At 41.7% G+C, this 25,253-nt stretch overlaps 1 protein-coding gene across 3 annotated transcripts in view; it reads left to right on the forward strand.

Moving 5' to 3' along the window:
* The first annotated feature begins 379 nt into the window (after positions 1–379).
* tup (LIM1_Isl and LIM2_Isl domain-containing protein tup) overlaps positions 380–25,253 on the forward strand; it is a 36,405-nt gene continuing 11,531 nt past the window's right edge. The window contains exons 1-3 of one of the 3 annotated variants that reach the window (XM_026815105.1): positions 380–4,014; positions 4,265–6,160; positions 24,223–24,409. In XM_026815105.1, coding sequence (XP_026670906.1) covers positions 6,022–6,160; positions 24,223–24,409 — 326 coding nt within the window. In that variant the 5' untranslated portion in view covers positions 380–4,014; positions 4,265–6,021. Of the gene's footprint in view, positions 4,015–4,133; positions 6,161–24,222; positions 24,410–25,253 lie in introns of those variants that run through there. The other 2 variants (XM_026815106.1, XM_018027781.2) reach the window with 2 other exon arrangements.

Raw genomic sequence — 25,253 nt, forward strand, 5'->3', positions numbered from 1 at the left:
ATAATCGCTTGCTAGCTGCCCCGTCGACTTCAACGCTTGCACACGCGACTTCCCTCTTGTGACAGATTTCACCAACCGAAAGTGCCTGTTTACGATTCTTTTTAAAAAAAAAATTATTTACATCCTTTGATAATTCCTTGTCTTTCTACACGATTTTCTTTTTATATCATCGATAAACGATAAATATATTTCTTTGTAAATTCGATTAAATGACGGACGTTTAACTACGTGGATGTCATCAACTGGGATTTGACGCGAAGCTTCGATCAAAAAGACAGTGACAATTTTAAGCAAACACGTTTTTCGGTATTTCATCGACGGAAACGCCTGTGCCTTCGAACGTTTCGGAGTTCATACGTAAGCAAGTAGGGACCGATGAATTATTACGCAGGGTTCACATGGCTTCGACACTCGAACCAGGCTTCGAAGGAAAGAGAGGAGCAGAGAGCAAAGGGAGCATCTGCCGGGGATGCGTTCGCCGCTGATAGCTTTGTCGGTTTCTCGCTCGTACGCGCTACGAGCCGTTTTAAGAGGCCTCCTCTCCTCTTCGTTCTCCATCGGCGTCGCTGACACTTCACAAAGGAGCATCATACATACGTACGAGTCGGAACAGAGCTGTGAGAAAACGGCTGATCGAATTCTGATGGTAAAAATCTGCCAGCTAATCAAATTCACGATCAGAGAAATATACGAAACACTTAAGACGAACGATGGAGTATGAAGAATTGATATACCAATACGGTGTGCAACGTGAAACAAAGTCGATAGCGATAAAATACTTTTTTTTTTATTATTATCTCTGCGAGAGGAGTGCGTGTCTGTAAACTGAAGCGTGCCCGCGGCGATACGTCGTCGGACTTCTTTTCAAAGCGAATTTCACGAGAGAAGCGTGACGGTTCTCGAGCGCACGCAGCTCACCGTGACATTGGTCCAGGATTAGCGTTCCGACCGATTGGGAACGCGTTTTCTGCTCGCGTATAATCTGCGATCGCGGGAGCCCGTTCTCTTCGTGTTTGTCACTCGTGATTTACTCTTTTCCCTCACGAGATCACTGACCTTGTATTTACACAAAACAATTACCGAACTCTTCTTCGTTCAGTAATAATATAACATAAATGATTGTTATTAATAAATGTGATAAAAAATTTACATCCCTGATGCATACAAGTGCAGATTTTTATACAAAATAAGAAACTTGCGTTGTTTCCTTTAGACGCTGTGGGAGAAACGAGAATATTAAATCACACTGTGAAAAACGTTTGGCATAATTTACAATTTATTATGACATCAAGGATATCCTTTCTAAAATAGATAGGAAATTGTGTATCACTGAATCGCTGAACAAATCGCTGTCCTATCTGTAAATTTTTTATCCACGTAAGTCCTACGTACTCTATGATAAATGGTCCCTCGTGTCTCTCCAACAAACTCCCTTAGAGTTGGAGAACAACAATGTCTATGTATACATACACTGTTCTATCCTACTTATACTTGCAAGTTTCACAACGTTCTGCGAGTGTCTGGAAGCCGAAGGAGCGCGAGATATTTAGACTGCGTCGCAATGAACGCGGCACTGGAGGGAAAAAAGTGCGAGAGTAGCCGACAATGACAGGATTGAATGCCTCGAGAATCCGTTCACGGTCGAATGTCCCGGTGCAATGTGGATTAGCTGATGCGCGTGAACCACCAGAGATCGTCCTTTCTCATGGGGCGAATCACGCTTGGCCACTTTCCCGGCTGCTCTTTTTAGCGTAAGCGTCTTCCGTCCCAAAAACTATTTCTACCTCAATACTCCACTGATCCATAGGAGTTTTTAGTACGTCAGAAAACGTACTACCATTGTGTGTGTGTAAATATGTTTTTTATTAGATATTTAAAAAGTTATTTAATAGGATTTGAGTAAATTGGAACTAACATAAGAATCAGGTAAGAAATCGGTTCAGTGTCTCAGTAGAATGATTGCAGAAATCATTGTGAGGCAAGTTTTGTGACTAAAACAATGAATTACGAGTTCAGAGCAGGAATTGGAAACAGCAACGTGTTCATTATGCATTATTTCATTATTGATAATTTATTAATGTGACGCTAGAAGCAGCCGCAGAATGTAATAAAGAACGAGTCAATGTTTAATACCACAGTAATTATTGATATTTATTCTGCATTGACTTACTTGATTACATTGTCCAAGGTTGTATTTGAAAATTGAGGATGAACGAAAAATTCATTAATTAAAGAGATGCCTTTAAGGTTCCTCTTTGCCACGATTTCTAATCGCAATACAATTTTTTGTCTATAAATTGGATCAGTAGTTTTAATGAAGTAAAATATAAATTTAAGTATAGGTATCTACTTAATCGAGTAATCGTACACGTTATTGAATTATAATTCGATTTCGTCGACTCTGTAACTCGATTCGGTCTCACATTTTACAGCCATTCGGCGAACGTACCGGCCACGCCGGGGTGGCTCAATATTTAATGCGTCCACGTCTGTCGTCGGACTTTAGAACTTGTTACCCAGCTATTTACTCAATCCCGGACTTAAAAAAGGAAATGGAAAAAATGAAAGTCGCGACTTTTCGAGTTTCGATGTTTATTCTGAGCTCGTGCGTCTCCGATTTGGTACGTGTAAAGCGGTTATTTTTGTGAAAAACGTTCGATCCAGTTTCGTTCGGTCAATTTGTTTGTTTTGCCTCGACGTCGTTTAAATTGATCGACTGATTGCCGCTAAATCGGTTTAAGCGATTAGCCAGAACGGCCGTGCAACAGTCTGCGGAATGTTTAGTTTTCAGAAACACATTGTCATTCAGAACAACGGAAATTTGGTTTTAGAAGCCTATTGCAATTGTTTCAATCTTTGTTACATTTGCAAAATCTACCGAAGTAACTAATTGAATTTCATATGAAATACGCTCAGAATTTTTCAAGATAATTCAAGATTTCCAGAAAATATATTAATTGTACTGGAAAATAATTAGTTCACGTGTGTGGAAGAGATAATTGATTCCGATGAATTGTCGCCAGTTTTAGAAGCTCCGATCGGTTCGAATTGCGGAGCACTTATCATCTCGGAATGGTGATATATTTGAAAATGGAAGAGAATGGATTTCGCTTTGCGCCCGAATTGCGGAGTAACTAACATTATTAATCACGCATCCTCTTTAATAACGCGATCCATTCGTTAACGATAAAAACTGAATTCATTTGTTCAAACGGTCTCAAGATTTATGTCTCACGTCTCAGAACAAGGCTTGCAAAAGATTTCAGGCTGAGAAGTTGTGGCGAGGACTCAAAGGATCCTGCGGAGGATGTGGTAGGATTGAATTAGATCTTTCAGAGACTGAGACGTTTATTCAGATATTCTTTACAGATCACAAATAAATAAAAACATGAGGCAAATACGGAAATGAAACAATTATGGCACTATTGATGTGAGGAATTAAATTTAAAATCGCAATGCATTTGCCAAAACAGAAATGGACGAATGTATGCAATTTTTTTTCAAATACGATAAAATATTTCGTATTTAAAAACTCTCGCAATATAAAAATGATTAAACTTTGAATCAGAACATATTCCGACAGATAACGAATAGAAATAAAATAAATTCAACCTGATACATTATAAATCCCATCGGCAATGAAAATTGTAAGGAAAGCTGGATCGAGCCTTGAAAAGGAAATTCGGCGCATGGTTTAAATAAAATATGCACGAATAGGCTTTCAAGAAACAAAGGAACATTCGTAGTAACGTCGAACTCCAAACGCGGGGAATCAATAAAGCCTGCCAGGGTACCTGTGATCACTGAAACCTATTGGAAGACAAAAATCCGGTGGTAAAATTGTTCCGCAGAAATGGAACAAAATGGGAAAGGAGACACGTACAGAAATGAAATGGAATGGGAGTTTAGAACACCTTTTAAAATAATAACCAGAGGTTTGCAGAGACAACAGGTTGGCTGTACGAGTTGCTGGCGCGTGAGAAAAGATCCTATATCCAATATGAAACGAAGCAGGTAAGATGAAAAATATAATAGATAATATTTAAGGGAATAAAAGCTTGACAGATAATTTCGAAAACGAATTTTTATTCATTTTGAGGCTTCCTCGTTCGTACAATCAGTTTTATCCTTATTCTTCTATGATTTCTTAATAAATGAACGATATTACTGTCGTACATATTCGAGGACAATTAAATTCCTGAAGATACTTAAACAGCTATTTGAGAAGCAGATAAGAACAGAATCTCTCTTCTTCTACTTTCAGACAATTTGGGACTGTAATCGTAGTATCTGACTAAAATTCTGCGAATTTCGTCTCGTAGGAGCTTAGAGAGGAAAGCGGGTGTACTGGGATAGACGTTTGAGTCGCGATCGCGAGGCTGGAGGACCAGCGTCGGCAGAGTCAACGCCGAAGAGCCCCTGACGATGAGGCCAGAGAGAGACGGTGGCGGTAAACGGGAAGAAGAGGTGAAACGAAGGGGGGGGAGTGAGGAGAGGGAGAGGGAGTAGGTAAGTACGAATCGATTAGGTCTGTCGGCCATTTTGTTGGCGGCTCGAGCCGGCCAAGTGTTGCCGTGGCACAGCTGCCCCCGGAGGCGTGGAACCTCGCAAACGCGACTCCATCGAGAGAGCGAATGGTTCGACGTCGGCGTGGAATCGCGGCGCGTGTTCTCGCAACCGGATAGGACGCATCGGAGGCGGATTCGGTAGATGGTAGAGGCATGGTAGGGTCGGGAAAGGTCGATCTAAACTTGGTGGGGGCGTCCGACGGTTAGGTTGGGTTCTATAGGAGCCTAACCGGCAGTCAGTGCCTCCCAGGGCCCCGCGCCGTCAGTTCCGTTGGTGTTGTGTCGTGTAACGTGTCCTCTCCTCTCTCTCTCTCTCTTTTTTCTCTGTTCTCCTTCGGTCCGCGTTCCTCCGAGCCCTCTCCCTCTCACCTCTAGCAACCCCTTCGTCCCGTGCAGTACGCGTACGTTATTTTTTTTTCTCCCGTCGAAACCGCGAGTGATAATACGAGGAAACAATCGCGCGGGGGACGATACCTCGGTCTTTGATAGATGCTCCGGTTGTAGAGACGATTCGACGTGTCCTGATGGACCGCGTGACCAACCCTTTGGTTCAAGGGAAACGGATAACGTTGAAATCCGGGATCTACAGGATGAAGTTTGACAGGATATAGAAAGTGCATTTGGTCAAATCGCTGAATCCTGAACATTCGTGTTAGTGCTCCAGGAGAAACGGTTATCGAAGTAAGGAGAGAATCGACGACGAGAGTCCCCGTGAAGAGATCGATCGAAAACGTCATTCGTGTTTATAGCAGTGTTTCTCGATCACTTTGGAGCAGAGCGTGTTTAAAAATCGGCGATCAGAAGCCGCGGAGGTCCTCGTTTATCCGGAAGACCACAAAATGGCGCGGATTTCGGCGAGGCTGCACCGAACCTGGGAAACTGTCCTCTGAAACCGGCGGCGAAAGACGCGCGTGTCCGCCGTTGGAATTCCGTAATGAACACGTTTGACGCGGAATTCGTACGACGAACACGGCGGACCGACGTGTAGCGGGAGTCGACCGATTTTTGGACGAGGCATGCTCGATGTTCGCTGCGGGATGGTACCGCGAAAGTTTGCGAAAGGGACACGTGCCGCTCCGAACTGACACCGAGTTCCCGTATAAAAAGGGACCAGAAGCTATCTGACATAACATTGAGGAGAGCCGGGCGAGCGATTAAAGTCAGCGGGCATTCGATCTGGCAACTATTTATATTCTCTGAATTTAGTGTACGTGCCACCCAGGAACTATAAATAGTGTTTTTTTTTTTATATTTTATTTTACGGGCCTAGTTAGCCTTGAACTTTTACCGGGTGAACTGGTCGAAGCGCTTTGGGCCGCGGACGGTGCCCTCAGTGTGTCGAATTTTCTCTGTACAAGGAAAAACTGTAAGTACGGCCGGCGGTCGTACTTGGCACGAAGGCTTCAAGATTGCTCGAAAATCGTCGAGAGAGGTGCGCAGGGCAGGAAGAGCGATGGAAATCGGGGGTGCAGCGATGCAGAGGATGGCCGCTGCCGGAGGGCCCGGACCGCTCAGCCTCCAGGGCCCTCCAAGGTCAGTGAAGATCTCACCCGTTAACCTACAGGACGAGCCCGGTGACCTCACCTCCCAGAGTACGTATTACGATCTTCACCTACTATTTCTTTATTCGCTTAGGTTCCTTTACGGTTCCTTTACTGGAGTAAACAATTAAAAGTTGACAGTCTCCTTTAGTCAATATTCGATCATCATTCGTGCTAACTCGATTTTTTATCAGAATGATGTATCGTTCGACTGAGGCAAAACGCAATAATTCAAATGAACAATTGGAAAAGGCAATTCGTAAAACGTTACAGCTCGTGAGTGCCTTTTCCTAATATGATCGCCAGTTGACAGCACGTTGATAACTTACAAGGAATTTTAATATAGAGGAAGTGTTGTATTTGTAGTGGTTTAAGACCTTATCTTGACCAATATTATAGAGCAACAATTACCGTAATACATTTGCTTTTTCATTTTCATCCTATTTCATTGCTAGAAATATTTATTGTCAATTCTGTAACAATTTAGTGAATGAGAATTTGATCTTCCAAAGTCTTGGCTAATTCATTTCGTCTTTTCGATTATTTATGTCGTTGGAAATGGCAGTAGACAAATACTTATAAAGAGCCTTATTACGGTAATAGTATTGTTGAGCCGGGCAACTCATTTCATATGGATTCCACAATTTTTATCAGTTCAATTATTGCAAACTATTTTCAAATTAACTAGCAGTCGTTTGTATCGAAAGTAAATTACCTTGGAAATTACGTGTAGATTAAACGATGTTACAAGAGGATTTCATCGGTTCGTTTGTATTTTTCATCGGGTGAGACTGTCTAATTCACTAGATAATAATTCTGTGTCATCGCTTCGTTTCCGATATGGAAAAACGGGAAAAATTTCACGAGAAATTGTGAAAAACCGAGCGATACCTTCGTTAAATTGGAACCGAAGCGCACCGCGCAATAGTCGGTCCGTCGGCTAAAATTCGCACTCGACCACGCTCGACCCGCTTCGCCGCAATTAATTATTACGATTAATTATCTCCACGTTCGTTAATAATAGATACGTTTCAATGTATTTCGAAGAAAGAATAATTTGTTTATTTCTACTGATAATGTTTGCGGCTTATCAGTTCGTTGTCAGTGTATTGTTGTTCCCGATACCGTGCTCCGATCTCCTCGCTTCCCGACGAATCCTCAAATACTTCGGATGGACCCCGGCCCTCGGTATTCGACGAAAAAATCGTGAATGTTCCACTTGTCGGTGGTTGGACTTTAAATAGCCGCGTCAGTGGTCGCACTCCGAGGCACTGCTTCGACACTTTCTCAGTACAAAGTCGCTTCTGAACATGGAGATTTTTTTTAATCAAAACAGAAAGAACAGATTGTTAAAAGTCGTCACTAGAAAATTTTATTCCCTTCGTTTGTTACAAATATCGATTAAATTCTGCATAGAGAAATTGTCTTCATCATTATTCAAATACTTGTAAATCATGATATAATAATGTTCGAGTCACGGTGACTATTTTTTCAAGTCATGTATAAAATACTCATCGATAAAAATCGACGAAAAGCCACAGTATCCATCGCGTGGCAGTATCACGGAAAAAATAGAGCAAAACTGATTGGAATCCAAAAATCTGCGTGAATAATAAACGCGCGTTCGTGCAATCCGAGTATTTCATATTTCGGGGTTAATTCGTACGATGGGTAAACGCGTCGGAATATTACATTGTAGAAATTTTGTAACGGATTGGAAAATGATGGGAGATACCGTGGCTTGAAGAAATATTCTTGCCCCGAACGCTTCAAGCGGTTCCGATCGCTAATTTTGGTCACAATGGAACCTCTATTTTGCGTAGGAACGATCTAGTATACTACTGTGTGAACGTTCGTATCCGTCTCGAAGATCGTGCTACTCAACCACGTTTCCTTCTACCGCGTCAATCATTATACCTTGCTATTTCGTTGGGATATTTACGAAATCTGTTTAGATTTTCCCAATCGATTTTATAATAACATATCTACCAAAAAACGATGAACGTGTATATCATAAAATTAGTCAGAAGCTTCGAAAATTGTTGATTGATGTACAAAATAAAAATTCAGAAGATCCTAAAACAAACCAAATCGCTTTTTAATTTTAATTGATCAATCTAAAAATTTTTTAATTAAATCCATAAATTATAAATGAAACCGATATCGTGATGGTGAGAAATGATCTGATACATTTTTAAACGTTTAATTCGGGGGTATGAGGCAGGGATGTGCGCATCCTCGAATCAGATAATCCGGGAACACGTTCTCTCCGGTAGTCAGGATAATGTTAAGTAGTACAGCAGAACGATAACGCGTAGGTAGGTAGCCTCGACGATAGATCTTGTTACGTCGGCTCGTTTCGCACGTATTTTCCATGTTTCACCAACGATTATGGATCCTGCGCGTTGATTGTAATTACAAACTGGAACCGTTAACATCTAGCCGTCCACCTCGCGTTATTATGCCAGTGGATCTTCCGTGAACGAAGCAAAACGCGTGGTTAATCTGTGATCTGCACCGTTTATGCATCGCTTATTAAAAATTCTGCAACGATTTCAATCCATCCTGGTTACAAACTGGCCTCGTTGTTCTAAATGGAAAAGCTGTTTGCGAATACGTTTGAATAAATAATGTATTGCAGATTTTTGGACAGCCTTCGGACAGTTTGTTTTCCACACGTTTAACTATCTACCTAGTTTTGGAATAATGATAATAAACGTCAGATAATGTCAGACTGTTGCGAGACTCGGCGATGAACGTTGCTCGAAGAATATTATACAACTTTATATTGCAAAGACACTTATCATAAATTGTGAATAAATTAGAAATTCTGCTTTGAATTTGCTTCTGATTTCCCGATGAAAATGGTGTTGGAATCAAAGTTGAAATAAGCTTCGCTTTGAGGGGTTTCGTAACGGCACCCTTATCCACTTGCGTGCTCAATTATTTCGGTTGGACCCGCGAGCGAGACAAAGGCGAGAGGAGTAGATCGGGTGCGGATCGCTTGATTTCGAATAACTATTTAGAGCAGCCCCGAAGACCGCGGTCTTAGTTCGGATTCCTCGAATTCACTTCATTTGTTTCTACTTAACCGTCGAATAGCCAGTCCCGGACGAATCGGTCCAACCGAGTGCAATCAGAAATAAACTGAACCGAATTTCGGAGCCTTGTCACCTCCGCTCGGTTCCGATACCTACCGACGAGATCTCACGAGATGCTGGAATAAACCGTCGAATCTATTTACGCGATTGTCACCCGCTGTAAATCTATCAAAGTCATCTCGAATTCTATTTTATCCTCCGGTTATTAGCATTCTATTTTCTGAAATCGCGAGTTTCGGATGCTCGGCTTGGAATTTTGAAAATAACAATTTGGCTCAAATGTAAATACTCTTACTTTCAATTTTTATCTAGAATTACAAATCGAAATGTGTGACAAACGTAAAACACGACTTGGACTGTGTAGAGAGCCAAGGGTGAACCCGCAGTGAAACCGGAGAAAAATGTATGCTTCCATTCAGCTCCTCAAGTTCGTTCTGTAAAAAACTGACAAATAACGTTCGAGCGCGAACGAACATTAAGACGGAAACAAATTTGCACGCCGCGTTGCAAACAGACGAATTCGTAGAACAAATAAAAAAAACCTGTGAACTTCCACTGGCAAACATTAACGCGTATCAATTAAGAGGAACCAAATTAATGTCGAGGACGTTGAATAATTAATGCAGCGTTCATTTCTCTCCCGCTGAACGATCGACTTGGAAATTCGTACGCTCGAAAATCGTTCAGAACCGTCGAGTGTCTTATCCAACAAGAAATTCTTACCAGCCGCGGTAGAATGCAGCCACCGTCGGTTTTAATTAACGGCTAATACATTTGCATGATTAGACTCTGAATGCGCGGTATACTGGCACATTCCGTGGATCGAAAACGAACAGGACGTTAATAGTACTCTCTCTTTCTCTTCGCCGTTCACCAACGCGTGCATTTGCCTGGCTCCGATTTTAAATATCTAAACGTCTACCCTGTCGCATTAAACGCAAGCAGATTAAAAGAATGAACTAGACATTTTTCTCATGCACTGGTATATAATTTTCGAGCCCGGCCCGAAAGAGTTCGACACGTCCATAGATGTGGGCTAGGTGTTCGAGCAATGCGCTATTCTAGAATGACGGCTGGCTATTGTATCGTGTGTTATCTCGCGTGAATAATGCATAGATATATTACGATTTAATATCAATAGTCCACGGTTGCATATACATATGTATGTATGTATACCGCCCGCTAATTCGTTATTACGTAGCGTCTAGCATGTATAAATAGTGCGCTATTTCGCTTTCAGTATGAGCATTATGTCGTATTACGTATTCCGGTATTTTATATGTACAATTGCCACATGTATCTTGATATAAATATCGTGGTATCGGGTCCCCGTTTAGCGATGTCCTACGATCGTTATTAGCTATACTGTACGTAATTTGTAACATGAATAATAGTGTATCGTGCCGCGTGTAAAGAATATACTATCAGTTGGCATCTAGCTTGAATGATATACGTACTATTTTAGATACAGCAACAGCTTGTATACATATGTTATGATCATTGTACGTATCCTCTTAGCAATTCTGTTTTCATAATTAATATTGCTCCTAGCGTTCGTTTCGAGCAGAAACATTTTAGAAATAGATATATTTCCATTACCATGTATAATAATATTACAAAATTCTGCATAATTAATTTATTTGTAAGTTTAAAACGAGACTCGAATAAGTACTTTCACGTTTAGAATTTTGTTTATTCCGGTTCTCAGCTGGTTTTAAATATTTCTTTTGCATAGACCATAGTAAAATGCGTTTTTCATGCTGAAAAATGATGTTATATAAGAAAAACGAGGTTAAACAGTTCTAGATTTGTAGTTCATGTGCCACACGTGTTTCCTGAAGTTCAAGTTTGCATAACTAACTACGATTAAGATAATTTTCCCTAAGTCATTACAATTACATAGAACTTTGAGACTTTAGCAAAATGAAACGAATATTGCGTCGCGTAGAAAATGACGTTCTAAAGAAGATATTAAACTGTCTGCATGATTCTATTACGAAATTAATTTTAATTAATTGCAAGTGCACCATGTATACAAAATTAATGAATGTGAATGTAACGACGTGTACAGAATTAATCAGTGTGAATTGTTATTTAAAGTGTCAGTTGATTCTGTTAAAAAGTCTTTGTTAAGTCTGTTAATTCATAAATAAGACATATTAATTCATTGAATAATTTATATCGAATACAAGATTTTATATAAAATATTTTTCAATCATACAAAAAGATAATCATTTCACCATGTGACGAGTCATTTTGTGCGTTGTGAACATGAGCATAAAATTATAATATCGGAATAGAATTCCACAGTACAGTTACAGAATATTTGCATAACTATTATTACGTGCAGGTATAACCGAGTTGCCTTGTTATCGTTAATTTTCTTTTATCATAACGTGTTGTAGCATAGTTCAATTTATGAGTTCATACGATTATTTAAATTGCTCGATGTTCATAGGTGTCTGATATTGCAAAACTCTTGTAACAGGTGCAGAAATATTAATCCTGAATATAATTTAGCAATGCTAATTTGAATACGGCATTATTTTTACAAAACAGACACACGGCAATCGTTTTTAAAGTTAATTCAAGAGGATTATTTCCTCGTTCTTTTACGAAGGGAATAAGAATGTCGATGTTTCATTTTTGTATTTGATTTATCCTTGTTCTCTTTTTATGATTATAACAATTTGAGTGAGAGGGTACCTGCTATTGTTCATTTATACCAATAATAAAATCGGTTTTCAATAACAATTTACATGATACGACTTATAGAAAACTAAAATCTGGTTAATTTTAATACAATTTGATAGTTCTCTTTTTAAAAATGTTACATTATGAAAGGCCCAACCAGTAGTTTAGTTGAACGACGAGAATGGAATTTTCATAGAGAACCGCACGATTTACCGACGAAGATCCCCGCATCCCCGGGGGGTGAGTTAGAGGAGATGAAAGTTTAGGTGGAAATCATCAGCCGATTAGAGTGCAGATGTTCCCGTACGAAGATTATGAGCCACCCTCCGGTCCGCGAGCGTCTGTGCCCTTTCGGGCTCTGTTCTTAGCTCGAATGGGGCCGGTCTCCGAAGGGTGGAACGGGGGTGCTGGGCTCGATGGGGCGAGCTTGATTGAATTATCATGAGTGTTTGCGGAACGGCGGCCTGCAATTGAATTAGGGCCCCGGCTCCTTTTTTCTATCGACGCTACGTAGACATCTATCAGTGTCTCGCTAGGCGACCCTTGCTTTTAATGTTAATCAATTACCTTCGCGAACGGCGAGCCACCTTCTTCGACCTGTACACCAAACGACAATAGACGACAGGGCAAAGTACTCTGACTCTTCGACGTTTCTAATTGTGTTCTCATCCCTTAGCAATCTTTTTATTAGAATCTGTTCTGTCACGTTTCGATATAATTTTTGATACTATCACCCTAAGGGCTGGAAACGAGATGAGATTTTCATTAGTCGTCCTGATATTTATTACAAATTATTACAAAATAAAATAATTTCTTCTATAAATTCTGACGAAGGTGCTGGTGTTTCACATTCGTAACGAGGAATGGTAAGATTTCTAAGAACTATCGAATAGTTCGCCGATACTAGGAAACGAGTGTGTGGCAATAAGATCATATATTAATTTCTTATCTGGCTCGACATTTTTTCTATGCAGTGAATTATTAATAACGTACTGGTGAGCGCGTTCTCGTTTTATTTCCAAAAAAATGCGTTTTATCTGCTGTTACATGGAAAGCGTGCAAACGCGGACAAATTATCCAGCGTTTTACTCAGAACCGTCGATAACGAATAAAGAATTGTAATGAAACGTGCGTGAAACGTGATTTATTAAAACATGATCGAAATGTGCCTGGCACGCTGCCTTCTATCGCCAGGATTAATCGCGACAAGAAAACTGAACGATACGAAGTAACCATATCGCGAATGCAAATGCACGTGAAAACGAGAAACAATGATTTTTCATTCACAATGGAAACGAACAAAATTATAAGATCTGCAACGTTATTGTGTTTGCACAGTATTAAAAATGTTTGTTACAACACGAAATATTTCGTATTATATTACGTGTAAAACTAATTGGTTGAATGTTTTACGCATGACTTGTTTTTAAGTTGCAATTCGATTTTGGAAATCTGATTTTCGGAGAATTTTTCTCGTCTATTTTGCGGTAATCGAGTTTCACCAGACACAATTACAATCGTGATCGAATCAAGCAGTGAACCTCGACGAGCAACGTGATAATTTCTCTTCGTTGTACAATTTCTCGAAAAATCGAGTTTCCACGAAACAATTACCCTTAACGAATCGTAATCCAATTCTCATCTACTAATAATTCCAAGGTTTTAAATACTGCATTTGTCCTGAGAAATTTGCACGATCGAAAGAACTGGTTCGACCAAATTTCTGTTAATTCATTCTCCTTGCAATCGTAAATCGATTACGATAAACCATGTATCCACTCGTCGCACTAATTAATACTTCGCTTAGTACCCAATTTCTTGGAAATGAATTTGGCGTTTCATTTTGGCATGAAACTCCCCCGAGATCGTTCGATACGTGAAAATAAAAGAAGTAAAATAATCGTGACGTCGGATCGTTGCCAGTGATGAGATTCTTGTCAGTTATCGGACAAGTCAGTCAATTCGGCCCTGATAACGAGTGATCCTTATCGCGGCTCCGATACTGAAAATACTCTTTTTCAACGAACGTGCCGCGGTGGCCTTTGATGTGCCGAAAACACCGATTTCTCCAGCAATACGTCGAGGATGTCTTCGATCATATCGATAAGTTTATGTACCGAACGATTAGACATTACAAATCGTGGAATGTCGTTTTTTTCCATATTGAGACTTATGTATACATAACAAGCAATCTTCGATTATAGGAATTAATTTCCGGTGTTATTCATATTTGTCACTCAAAATATTTGGCAAAAGGATGAAAGTATTAAGGTATTAGACATTGAATATTAAACGTCGAATTTCGTATCCTGTTTATTTCTCATTTTATCGATCAATTATACTTTCCAGTTTTCCTTCCATAATATATGTAGATCTGCAGTAGCGATAAATAAACCGTTTTCGCATCTCGTATAAAAACTAATTTTTTGCCGGTTTATGGATGAATTATAATTATAAGAGAACTGATTGAAATCTCGCTATTTACGAAAGGGAAAAGGAAACTAGTCGGACGGACGGGGATCGCTCGTTAAGGGGGACTAACGACAGGACTGAAATTGTGTCATAAACCCGAGGGCCTGGCGCCGGCGTTAGGGTCCCGGAAAACTAGCTCGGTTTACAATGGGCCGCAAAGAAGGTCGCGGGCCGACGCGATGCGTAGGCCTTCTGGACATCGTTGGGACCCGAGAGACGGCCGTAACAGTCGATGACCATAAAGTTTAGAAGCGTGTCGAGATAGTCGCCGTCGCCAAGGTCTCTGGTTCTCGTCAGCTAATTCTCGTAAGAAAATTAGGAAGCCGGCCCTTACGGCGTTTTACGGTGGATACTACTGTGTAATCGCGTAACCGGACGGCAGCGAGCCTCGGATTTGCACGTCGTTTAAGAGTATCGAGCCTACGCGCACCTCGCAATTTGTTAGCTGTTTCGAGGCGCGATCAAACGCGACGCCGCCACCGCCGTCTCGAGAAATTATCGTCGCTCGCGAACGTTTGAATAAATTTCAACGGAAATTCTTTCGCCGTGTATCTTCGCAGCGCGATAAGCTTCAAGCGTCGCGCTCGAAATGATTTTCTCTCGCTCGAGGTGTTGGCATTCTTCAAACAGATAGATCAGCGATAGGTTTTCTCGGTGATGTTTCAGAAGAATTTTTATTAACGATTTTAATCATAAATTCGTTTCAAGCCGGTAGGTATTTACATTTGATTACGTTCTCTCGTTGCGTTTGATGGCTCTCGGTACCGAATCATAACCCGTGGCAACGATGATTCGCGAAAACATTTTTAACGAGCCGAGGGTTACGATTTTAACTACTTCATTTTATGCGTCGTAAAATACTCGCAGGGCTTCTATCGCGAACACGTCGCAGCCAAAGCGCACGAGGAAAGACTTGGATATGTATTTAATAAATATGATTTACACCTGTCCATGAATATAAGACACAACGATTAGTATCGTTTCCTTTATTAATTTTCGTTAAACTGATTGACGCTCGGTGGTTAGCTGTTTAGATCTTCACATTTGCATTCCTCGAACTCCCTCAAATATTTATTGTCAAAATTAGTAATCGTGCAATAATTTAATAATATCGATGTCTCTTATTGTAAAAAAATCTTTACTGTCATTAAATAAATCGAATCCCTGCTGTAGCGAGAACTTTGATAAGTCCTACAGAGGGTGTGGTAGGATTGGGATAGATCTTTTAGAAAACTACAAGTTAATGAGACTGAGACGCTGACGATTAACGGCGATCGTTGATCGAACAGGACGCAGCGTTTCGAGAACATTCAAGAATAAAGAAACAAGAAAATAAATACAGAAATGAGACAAATACAGAATTATTGATGAGAGAAATTAAATGCAAGGTCGCGATGCGTTTGCCAGGAACGTCTGCAGTCCTCGTGAAAATCCTTAAAAATAAAACAGACCTGTTCTCTTCTTTTCCGTCGTTGTCAGGTCTCGGGAAGAACTGGACGCATTCTTGTTCGCTCGGTTTGACAAGTCAGGTGCACCGTGAATCGAGCGGAAGCGGCAGGGATAAAGTGCAGCCGGGACATGGGAACGATTAGGATCGGTTCGGAGCGACAAGGAATCGCGTCGCCGGTCCACCCACGTCGCGCTTATAAGTATTGAGAAGAAAATTTGTACCGCGCTTGTCCACCGTGTTCTCATTCCGTGCGAATGCACCGCACAATGCGCGTTCTCGTGTTCACTCGTTCCGATAGAAATCGATGTTAAACATTTTTAATCAGCACAGTCTGTTAATTTTATCGACGAAACGAACAATTCCTGTGTTAAATTTCAAATCGATCTCACGGTTGTTGTTCAATTGAAAATCACGGATAACACATGTCTCGTTTATCAAACTCCGGCTTGACAAAGCGTTGCATTTCTCGATGAACCGTGAGGCGTGAGAGGCCGCGGCGGGGACCGGAGAGGGTCCGAAGATTATCCGCGTGGTTTCTCGGACAAATCGAAGTACAGCCACGGGACGAGATAACAACGGGGCGAATAATTTGGCTGGTTCGCGCGTCAAATAAATAAATACGCGGGGGGGTCTCCTTTTCGTTGGCGAGCTTTCAACGCGGCCGAATGGTTCAGAGCTGGATTCGAGGAACCGAGTCACAGTCGCACACGAATTAGAACCTGCTCTCGTGGCCTGGGCGACGCGGCTACACACACCGAGACCGACACCGGGGCGCCGGGTGGACGGGTAAGGAATGCCAGCCGGACTGATAAAAGCCACCAGCAACACCTACATAAATTTCAGGGCTCCAGGGATATCTAAGGACGACCTTTCGTTCATTTAAGCATACATCCTAAATTTAGTGGCCGTGTGGATCGGATACGGGAGGCGCTCTCGCTTTGCGTGCAGCAGCCTCGTTGCTCGGCTCCGTTTCGTCGACGCCGACGTTCCGTTCTGTTACGTTTCATTCCATCCCGTCCGTTATCGTTATCCCGGGACTCTCCCGGGATCCCGTGGCTTATTATCCGTGGGGAATTGTTCCACGGATTGGTGGGCCCTCGGCACGCAACGACAGTCGCTGATTTTTCGTCAGCTTCGGCCGATTTTATGGGAGCCCTTCTATCGAGAGATTTACTACGCCTCCTCGTGAAAGCGTCTTAATGTCATGAATTCACATTGTCCTGCCTATTCGTTGACGCATTAAGAAACTATTGTGGGAACAGTCAATATCTATAAACATACCCATTGTGCAAGACTAAACTTTGATTCCAAGCCCAGGCTCGAGAGCAACGCGGATTCGAATGTATAATAAAGCAGTTTAGGACACGGCGCACAGCCGTATCTTAATGAAAATGAAAAATTCATGATATACGTACTCGGACCGTGTATACAAATAAATTTGTGCGGAACGAGGTGTGTACCGATAGCGGATCGATTATCGTCCTTGTGTAATTTTAATTATTTAACATCGGTACATTTGCTCCGTCATGTGAAATTTGTACAACCGGGTCGGACCCGTTTAAAAATATTCCTCGCGTCCGAACGAAGTTTCCGTCCTCTGCCGGTCACCAACAGGTTATTCACCGCGTTTCTTAAATTCGTTTGCTCGCGCAGAGACGAATAAACGAGGACCGAGGATAGGCGCGGGTCGATACGCGTTTTCTAAATGACACCGACCGGCCGCGTTTTGCTCGCAGACTCGGTCGCAGCTCCGAGCATTCGGCATCCGGAGGCTGGAGATACCCGGAGGCCTCGGGGACTCCGCGACTTGTAAGGTGCATTCCCGGTCCTGCTACGAAACCGGCCGGGGCCGCACAAAAAAAGGGAAATAATTAGCGGAGGTGTTAATGAAATACCTAACGAACGCCGTGGGACACCGGGTCGGCGCCTCTGAACTGCCAACCAGACATCCTCGACACAGTCCACGGCGCCGCGCCGTTTTCTTTTACCTCGCGTCCTTCTGGTAACGCGCTGGCAAACCGCTACTCTCTCTCTTAAACATATCTCCTTGTTTCCCTCCGGGTCCCTGTCGCCGCCGTCCCTTTCCTACGCCGTTTCCGCCTTCGCCTTCGCATTCGCCGCGGCCGTATGTCTCATCCGACATCCTCGCAACCCTTCACCCGACGATTTTTCGTCTCCCGGACGAAGAATGCGTCTGAGATCCGCTTGTTCCCTGGAAACTGATTGCCGGCTTCGAGCTCGTCTCGTTTTCATTCGGAGCGTTCGATGTCGCCGAGCGTATATTTAAATGGCACACGAAACTTTTGTCACAACGATCTCTACCAAAGCAGCGCCGATACAAATGGTTACATCCCGGCTGGCTCTTGATCCTATTTCGCATGCATTTATTCTTATAAATTTATTGTTACACGCTATCGACGCGTGGGTTCTTCCCTGCGAACGATACGACCAAGGAAAACTGATGTATACCAATATAATATGAATGAACGTGCAAGCTGTGTACACGTCACTGTTGCAATTAAACGAATCGATCAATTATGAATGCACATGTAAAGATAGCAGCTAATTCACTTGTCGTTTTTTTCTTATCATTCAATTTATTATCAACTCTGCTTGAAATACATGTGATAGATTATAAATAGTGCATTTCCTAAAATTTGGCTACTCCAAAACAAAAGTATTTTTACACATTTCAATTCTAATTAAGAACTGTTCACTTTAGATCAATTGTTAATCAAATAATTTTAATATTCTTCTATTTTCAATTCATCCTGTCTATTTTCCCGTCTCACAAATTTGAGAATCTATTTTGACTGTTTTCGGATAACAGCCCTCGCCCCCTCTTCCTTTCCCTCTTATATCTCGGCGTCACTCTTGCCTGGCCCTGTTGCTCTATTTGTGTGCCTTCTTATTTTCGTACCCCACTTCACCGTCTTATCTACCTGTTCTAAATTCAGCATTTTTTATGCAGATCCCCGTCGTCCTACTGTCAAGGGTTATCCATCGTTTTACACGCGTACGCGGTTCCCGGAACCCCGGCTTATAAAACAACGCGTCTTAATCGCGACTGGTTCGTTAAACAAAGAGCAAAAAGAAACGAACGAGCGAGAGTGAAGGAGAGAAGAAAAAACAGAACGGAACGTCTCCGTGGAAACGGAGACGTTGATCTATCGTAGAACTTAAAATAGATTAGGTATCGAAAGGCAGGGCTTATCGACTTTCACTAATGAAATACCGCTGTAGTAGTAGCTGTGTTCGTAGGCAATATAAAACTTCGTTTACACGTTAATATATTCATTGGAAGAGTCGGTTCGCGAGTAGATCTCGATGGACGTGCGGTAATAAAATTTAGTTAACGATCATTGTTACCGCGATTTGTAAGAACGAAAATAAAAATGAACGTCTTTTTATTAAAGCATATATTATCGACTTCTGGGGCCCCGAAATTGGCAAACTGTATCATGCACGGTATGCGTATACATGATCTTAAAGCTGACACTGATTCGCCACCCACATTCTACCGGTAGCAAATGTACCTACCTACCTACTCCAAAATCCCCCCTGAACGTGCTCGCCCTTTTTCTTTCACCATCCGATCCCTGCTTATCGTTATTGTTCTTTTTCGTGTCTCGAGATCCATTTTGCTCCCAGTCCTCGAATTCGTTCATAACCGCGAGATTTACAGTCTTTTATTCCAACTTTGTCTCGTTCGCGGAGGCTCTAAAGGAAACTTAGTCGGATCGGTGAAACTCAAGTGTAAAAATCAGCGACGAAAATGTCCTCCATTGTATATGAGAATTACCTGATCCATAAATATTCTGTGACATTTTTAATCGACGATATTTAAACACAAAACATATTTTACTAAAAACCTATGTATTATTCATAGTCTTCGGACGTTGTACGAACGGGTTGCAAACATTTTAGCTTATTGATTATTAACCACATATTACAAACACGTTAGAAACACGACCTAGAAACGTTTCGGTGGTTCGTGGCAGGTAATTGGCGAGCTCTTTATTTACTTCCTTAACGAGTTGACGGATAAAACGTTAAAAACACGACTGGAGTTCCCGTCTTACGCGATAAGTTTGCTCAAACATCGCAAAGGTCGTTTCGATTTGAGTTCAGAGTCTCGCACCGTCTTATTAAGCAATATAGAAGCATTTCATAGAAATTGCAGACTCTTCCATGATTCCTTGATGCGTTGCAGTTATCTATACTTTCAATTACACGCATATTCTGACGATATTCTCATGTTAAATCGTTTATACGAGCAGTTGTTGATTAGCGAGTGTTTTATAATAGTAGTTTGCGGATATGAAATGACGAATTTTTAAATGAAGAAATTTTAACGGTACGGCCTTGTAAAATTTGCTTGCAAGGACATAAGAAGCACACCTGTCACCTACATAAAACATCAGGCAAATATTGGATACGAGCGACGCCGGCGAATTCGTCATCGCTTACGAGTATCATAAATCCATACGTTCTATATTTATAAGAAGTCCGAGCGAGCGAGCGAGAGAAAGAGAGAAAGAGAGAGAGTGTATGTGTGTGTGAGAGGATCGTTGCAGGGTTCGGTGCATCGGTTGTATCGGAGCGCGCGGCTCTCGAAGATACGAGCTGGTTGTCGTCTCTGGGAGCTAATGGGACGCCGTCGACACTCTCCTCTCCCTCGAATCTCTTTGATCCTGGCCGAACTTGCCCTTGCCTTCTACCTCCGCGACTCCTGTCCTCTCCACCGCTCCCCTTGTTCCTACGGCTATACGCGTCCTGACCTTATCCGCAGCCTCCTCTCCCGCATCCTTCACGGTGGTCGCGGGCCTCATGCCTCTGAGGCCCGAGGTGTACCCGGCACCCGAGCATCGCCACTAGAAATGATCGATTTTTGCGTCGCCTGGAAGCCCGCTCGTTTGTCAAGTTATTTTGTACACTCCTTGTCATTGTCGTGGCACGCGGACCGCGCTGATAATTATTCGACGTCTGCTTTATATCGCCTCATATTACTTGATTCTCTAGAATTGCTTACAGATGTTTATTGTCGCAATATCGGTACTGATCGTCTTCGGGGAACGATCTCTACGTCTCCATTCAGTTCTCACGTTTCATACGTATATTCTTCGAACGAAATACTGACCTAGAGAAGGGAATTTATTTTTTTAACTCGCATCTCCTTCCTCATTTCTTGAATCTTATCCGTGGCCGTAAATCCTCAACCCTTTTCAATGCGCATTTGCATCGGGCCGTATGCGCGCGAGGATAGAACCAGCAAAAACGAAAACTTATCTGCAAGCGCATCCGCAATATCGTGTACGACGCGGGGATTCTTCTTATTTTTTCAACCGGTTGGGAAACATTTTCAGGAATATCCATTCTCTCTCTCTCTCTCTCTTTCTCTTTTGTTTACCGGTTTTTACAGATGAAACTTCACCAAGTCGGAAGTCGAACTAGGCGATACAGACAAACAAGCATGAAAAACACACGGTATCTATAGCTTTTCCGCAATCTAATCGTATACACGTTCTTAATGACCGTAATTCTCGTTTAGATCCACGATTGCTCGCAGTTTTTCGAACAATTTGAGCAATTTATAATTGTCATAATTAAATAGTAAAAGTTTGTACTCGATTAGAATTTATTTAAAAAGCTCAGGCTCGTGCCGAATGTATGCAAACGATTAAACACGATTATTTAATTATCTATAATTTTATGAAAAGTGCAAACGCGTTCTACTAATTACTATTGTCACAATTATTATTATCTATTTGTGGAATCATTGGTAAATTATGAAATTCATACTCAGGACAAGAATTGGAAAACAGGGAGACAGTTCGTATTGTTTCATTAAAATAAAATTCTGTAGAATTGTGAATTTTCAGTGGCACGTTCAGTTCCGAAGAAAATTAATACATATATTTATACATACTGCGAACACTGCCAAATAATTGTTTACACCTGCATAACATGTTTATGTAACAAGTGGCTATTTGAACTTACAAATTTATCTTTGGACGATGCTCGCTGTCGTCCACATTTCACTATCTTGTCGTTTATGGTTCATTTAGACAAATTTATGATAAATTCTATCACGTTAACTGACTAGAAAAGCGTAGTTTAAAACGTAATGCAAAACGACTTATCGTCACTGATGCAACACAACAAGTTTGACAACGCCTAGGCACGGAGTTTCAAACGTGACTCTGACTACAATTTCTGCCACCAACCATGTATAATCGATCGCACTTTATTTTTCAAACAATTTCGTTATCTTCCTAATCGCGTGTAAAACTGAATTTGTTCAGTCTATTTCCTTTACATTTGCGTATAAGCAAATGTATCGTCTTTAACAAATTCAACGGAACTTTCAATATTTAGTGGCATTTTATGATTCGTGTGCAACGTCTATCATGTCCTTGTTGTCCCAAGTTCTTTGATGTAATCAGGCCAAGGTAATATACTTAGTAGTCAACTCTTGATGTCATCGAAATTGATTATACGATCTCCATAAAGGAATCAGGCTAAATATTGTGTCAGTCGAATTACTTCGTCAGTACGTAAGTAGTAAGAGTACGCGTCTGACGCGGCGGGCCAGTGACGCGCCGAAAAATTGTTCGAACTAGGGTTGTTCGAGTATTCGGACAAAAGCGAACCAAATTGTAACCGATTCGATCAGACTACTCGAAAAGACCAAACATCTCGTAAAATACAAGAACGTCAAATTGTGTCCTTGTGTTTTCTTGAAATTCGAACTTAATTTCTATCAGGCAGCTCTCGAGCTACTCGATTCGAGTTGTTGGAGGAGATAAAAAACTGGATCTCTGTTCAGTTTGAGAGAATGGGGTAGCTTGAGAAATCCAAGAATTTCAAATTGTTTCTTCTGGTCTCTTTGAAATCGCAATGCTTAAATATTCACATTGCTCAGTTTCTATCAGGCATTTTGATTCCTCTGGACCTGCTCGGTTCTTTCGAACGATTTTTCCAAGTTTCCGGATCGGATATAAAATGGACCAATAGAAAACTCGAATTTCGAGCGAGTCGAACATTCGGGCAGCGCAATTTCGAACACCTCCGCCGATCGGTTATCATTTTCGCATCTCCGAGTGAATCTGCTCGAGCAGGAGAAGAAGAGGAAGAGGAAGAGGAAGCTGCGCGCCGGCTCGAGCCAACAGAGGTCTGGGCGGAGTTTCGAGCTACCGAGCTGGAAAGCGCGCCGCCCAGCTTCGTCCCCTGTTCGTCCTTCTGCATTCACGATTCCCCTCCGCCTACGCTTCCCACCCCGCAGTTTCATTTGTTCCGGATATCCAGGGCGCAAACGCGCCCCGACGCCCGGCGTCCACCAAAAATTCCTCCTAGGCGCGTCCACCGCTGCATCCGCCACCCTCTTTGTTATCCGTCTCGCTCGCTGATTGCCGCCGATTCTTCTCCGATACCGCTGGATTCGTGTACACCCGCTGCTCTCACGATGTTTGCACGAGCTGCGTTTTGATAAATACTTTGATCGATTCAAATTGAAGCAAGATTAGATGTACTTTTCCATTTGGTTATGTGATTATAATTTTGTAAGTTAGAAACAAATAAATCTCTGTTCTAGGATTTCTTTCAAAGTGAACTAAAGAAAGCAATTTATTTTTGAAATCTCGAATGAACGATATACTTTTATTTGATTAAACATCAGATGAGAAAATCGAATTTCTTGAAGAAATTCATTTATTTTTACACCCTTTGTAGACGCGAGTTCGAAGTGGTAAATTGGATCCGGTGGTGAATCCCACCGCGTTCCCCTTTTAAAACTTATCAATAGAGCTCTCTCGGTGAAATCTCTACTCGGCCGCTTTTTGCACGCATCCCACTCGTCGGAAACAAAAGATGACGACTGTAATTTTCGCCAGAAGTGTCTGGACCGGCGCGAGCGTTGAAACGACGCTGCGCGACGGCCTACGCGTTTCTCTACGCGCCTCGACAATGGATGAAAAGTGGACGGGACACCGTTCTCCCATAGACGATTTACCGAAAAGGATGTTCGTTCGACAATAAACCTCCGTCCGCTGAATCTTTTTTCCCCTGTTACACGTTTCAATGCCCTCGCGTGGGACGCGTTTATGTGACGGCAATTAAACGATGACGAACGACGATGGGGTTCAATTGAAATCAGAAAAGAGTTTCTTAAAACTCTCTCCGTTCTCATCGATTATTGTTTTATCAATTGAGCATCGATTATAGAACACAAATATTTGAGATCAATTGACCGAGTCAACTTAGTTTATGAAATTCCATTTGGGACTCCGACAATGTTTACTGAAAAAACAGGAACTTTGTCGAAACGTAATCGATACAGTTATGATTTTCTGCGGAGGAGAATATTTAAAGAGGCGTATGCTTTATTTCTCTTTTAGAAAGCACGAGTTCGCATTGCGTGGGCTGCGGCGGACGAATTCACGACCAATGGATTTTGCGAGTCGCGCCGAACCTGGAATGGCACGCAGCTTGTTTGAAATGCGCGGAGTGCCAGCAATTTTTGGACGAGCACTGCACCTGTTTCGTGCGCGACGGAAAAACTTACTGCAAACGCGATTACGTCAGGTAACTAATCATTTTATTTTTCGGCTTTAAAAAAGAACGAGCGATCAATCCAGCAGAGTTTGCATAATTAAAAAACATGAATCATTAATGTTTAACAAAAATCAAGTCAAGTATTCATTAGTCAGTTACTAATGCCTTTATTGCGTCCCTTACGTTGGCTTAGACTTCCGTTTCCTTCTCACGACAGACTTCCAAATAAAGAAATAAACTCCAAATTTGCATATGCAAAAATAATAAAAAAATTCTGTAGAGAACCAATAATCGTGAGTAGAGGATTTATTATACAAGATCTAATTCATAGATAAAACAGGAACGTTGAAAAGTAAAAGTACAGGATTATAGATCTTCATCTCTCGAATTAGAAAGTGTGAAACTGCACTCTGAAACGGCACGCGATACACGCAAATGCAAGATTGAAAAGCGGTACAAAAACAGGGAGTAGAGCGAGGAAAGTAGAGGGCCGACGAAAACGTTTCTTACAGTATATTTTTATCTGACGTGTACGGTGAAATGCATCATCCGTAACAGAAACAAAAGTGCACGTATTCACATGTGGTTGCGGACTTACGGAATAAAACAGGCCAGAATTCATGCCATTCGGTTCGCGACGCGAACTCCAACTTCTTTCCCTCCGAATTGCGTAAAGAGTACAAATAAACAAATTCGACCGGTTCCGACGTAAAACTGAAGAACAAGCAAGCGCGTCTTTAATTGAATCTTTGTATATCGTTACCGTTGATTCGAGTCGCATTTTTCTGGCAACAGCAGTTCCTTGTTTCGAAAAATATTTTTAGTCCATCTATTGTCTCAATTCGCATCGAGAATCGAACAATCGAACACGAAG

Source organism: Ceratina calcarata, unplaced genomic scaffold, assembly GCF_001652005.2.
Source record: "Ceratina calcarata isolate Rehan_Ccalc_2016 unplaced genomic scaffold, ASM165200v1 scaffold43, whole genome shotgun sequence".
Taxonomy (NCBI): domain Eukaryota; kingdom Metazoa; phylum Arthropoda; class Insecta; order Hymenoptera; family Apidae; genus Ceratina; species Ceratina calcarata.